The following is a 2,083-nucleotide window of genomic DNA, read 5'->3' as shown; positions in this document are numbered from 1 at the left end:
GAGAGAGAGAGAGAGAGAGAGAGAGAGAGAGAGAGAGAGAGAGAGAGAAAGAGAGTGCGCGCGCGCATGTCTATTGACGCGAATCACATGCCTTTTTTGCGATATCTGCGTGCGTAGCTCTCCGTCACGCGACGATTTCCGCGTATCGCATGCATTTGAACTGAGAGCGTCTCTTATTATAAAGCCGCCATCGCGCGGCACGTTCTCGACGCGGCGCCAAGATGCATTGCACTTACTGTCGTGCGGCAGAGTCGCAGCCATTTCTCGTTGCTGGACGTAGAGGAGGCCCACCGGGCCCACGAGTTTCGCCGGCATCGAGTGCAGCTGGGCCGCGGACTCGCGGTATACCGGGTGGGCCGCGTATAAAGACCTACTGTCCGAGGGGATCTCCTCCTGCAGGACCCCGTTCACCACCAACACCATCCTGCAAAAGAACGGAACGACGTCGACGTGTATTGTCCCGGCGGTGAATGTTTCTGTCGCGCTTAAAGGGACTGGAGGGTCAGATTGCTTGAAAAACGTGCTTTTCACAATTTTTTATGACAAGCTGCATGAATATGCAAAAGTGTTATTTTGACGTGTATTAACATATAAAGAGAAGAAAAATATAATTTTGATGATCAAATATAATAATATCAATATAAGTATATCAATGTAAGTATATCAATATAAGTAATGTAAGTAATATAAGTGAATCAATATAAGTATATGGTACATGCAGTTAAAATATATTTTATTCTTCTTTTCAAGGTCGTTATTTTGCAGTAATATCTTGACGTGTACAATTTTTTATAAAAAATTGAATAAATAAGTGAAGGTGTTATTTTGACGTATATTTGTACAACATATAACATATTTATACAACATATAAAGAGAAGAAAAATATAATTTTGATGGTCAAATACTCAATATAAATGTATGGTACATGCAGTTAAAATATATTTCGTTTTTCTTTTCAAAGTCGTCATTTTAATATTTTGACTCTCGGTGGTTCAATTAAGCTGAATTTTAGGTAGAAAATTTCCGTAAGTTTGTTGTTATCGTGTGAACTACTGACAAAACCGTGAAAATATTTAATTTTGAAATATTAATTTCTTTACTATAAAAGAACTGAAAATTTAATAATATTCCATTAAGATATTTGTAATTTTGTTAACTTTTACTCAATTTCTATTCACACGTGGTTCACACGATAACGACAAGCTTACGGAAATTTTCTACCTAAAATTCCGCTTAATGGAATCACTGAGAGTCAAGATATTACTGCAAAATAACGACTTTAAAAAGAAGAACGAAATATATTTTAACTGCATGTATCATATACACTTATATTAATTTACTTATATTACTTACATTATTTATATTTATATTATTATATTTGGCCATCAAAATTATATTTTTCTTCTCTTTATATGTTATATAAATACACGTCAAAATAACACTTTCGCATATTCATTCAGCTTGTCATAAAAAATTATGAAAAAAACAAGCACGATTTTCAAGCAATCTGACCCTCCAGTCCTCTTAAATCGCCCCGATACGTCGTCCTAAGATTGCAACAACGTATTGACGTGCTTAAACACACGCATAGAATTAATTCCAATGTACAATGTGTGCAAACGGTCGAAGCCACGCGGACTGATAATTTATTCCGGCGGCGGCCATTCTTCCTCGGCCGATTTCCACCTGATATTCCTCCAATCGTCGTGCCCGATCCTAAGAAACGGAGAACGCGGACTTTATCGGGCAAAGTTCGAGGCGCGCGTTGAAAAGCATATCTCGCAAGCGAACGGGAACTCTAATTCACAATCGGCTGCAGTTAATAGTAGTACGAACTAACTGGTAAATCGTGTGTCTTGAAGAAAAACGAAGACAAACATATGATTCAACTGTCAGGTAGCTTAGCAAGAGTTGAAACAATCGGCCCTACACAGAGAAAACGATTTAGTTGAATCAAATGAACACTTCTTTGGAATAGTCCAAACGAATTTTTTGATGGAACAAAATTTTATTTGACGCAACAAAAATATTTATTTATGGCTTAGTTCCAAAGAAATATTTTTGTTGTGTCAACCAAGTAATT

At 37.1% G+C, this 2,083-nt stretch overlaps 1 protein-coding gene across 4 annotated transcripts in view; it reads right to left on the bottom strand.

Moving 5' to 3' along the window:
- Positions 1 to 2,083, bottom strand: part of LOC116840384 (protein N-terminal asparagine amidohydrolase) — a 119,824-nt gene that overhangs the window by 28,125 nt on the left and 89,616 nt on the right. For all 4 annotated transcript variants that reach the window (XM_032807006.1, XM_032807005.1, XM_032807007.1 and 1 more), the window contains one exon: positions 237 to 424. In XM_032807006.1, the coding sequence (XP_032662897.1) occupies positions 237 to 423 (187 nt within the window). In that variant the 5' untranslated portion in view covers position 424. The remainder of the gene's footprint in view (positions 1 to 236; positions 425 to 2,083) is intronic.

The sequence above is a fragment of the Odontomachus brunneus genome, unplaced genomic scaffold, assembly GCF_010583005.1.
Source record: "Odontomachus brunneus isolate Ranch 3 - 2012 unplaced genomic scaffold, Obru_v1 Obru_scaffold_009, whole genome shotgun sequence".
Taxonomy (NCBI): domain Eukaryota; kingdom Metazoa; phylum Arthropoda; class Insecta; order Hymenoptera; family Formicidae; genus Odontomachus; species Odontomachus brunneus.
Note: the sequence above shows the minus strand (reverse complement) of the source record. Positions and strands in the feature narration are given on the sequence as shown.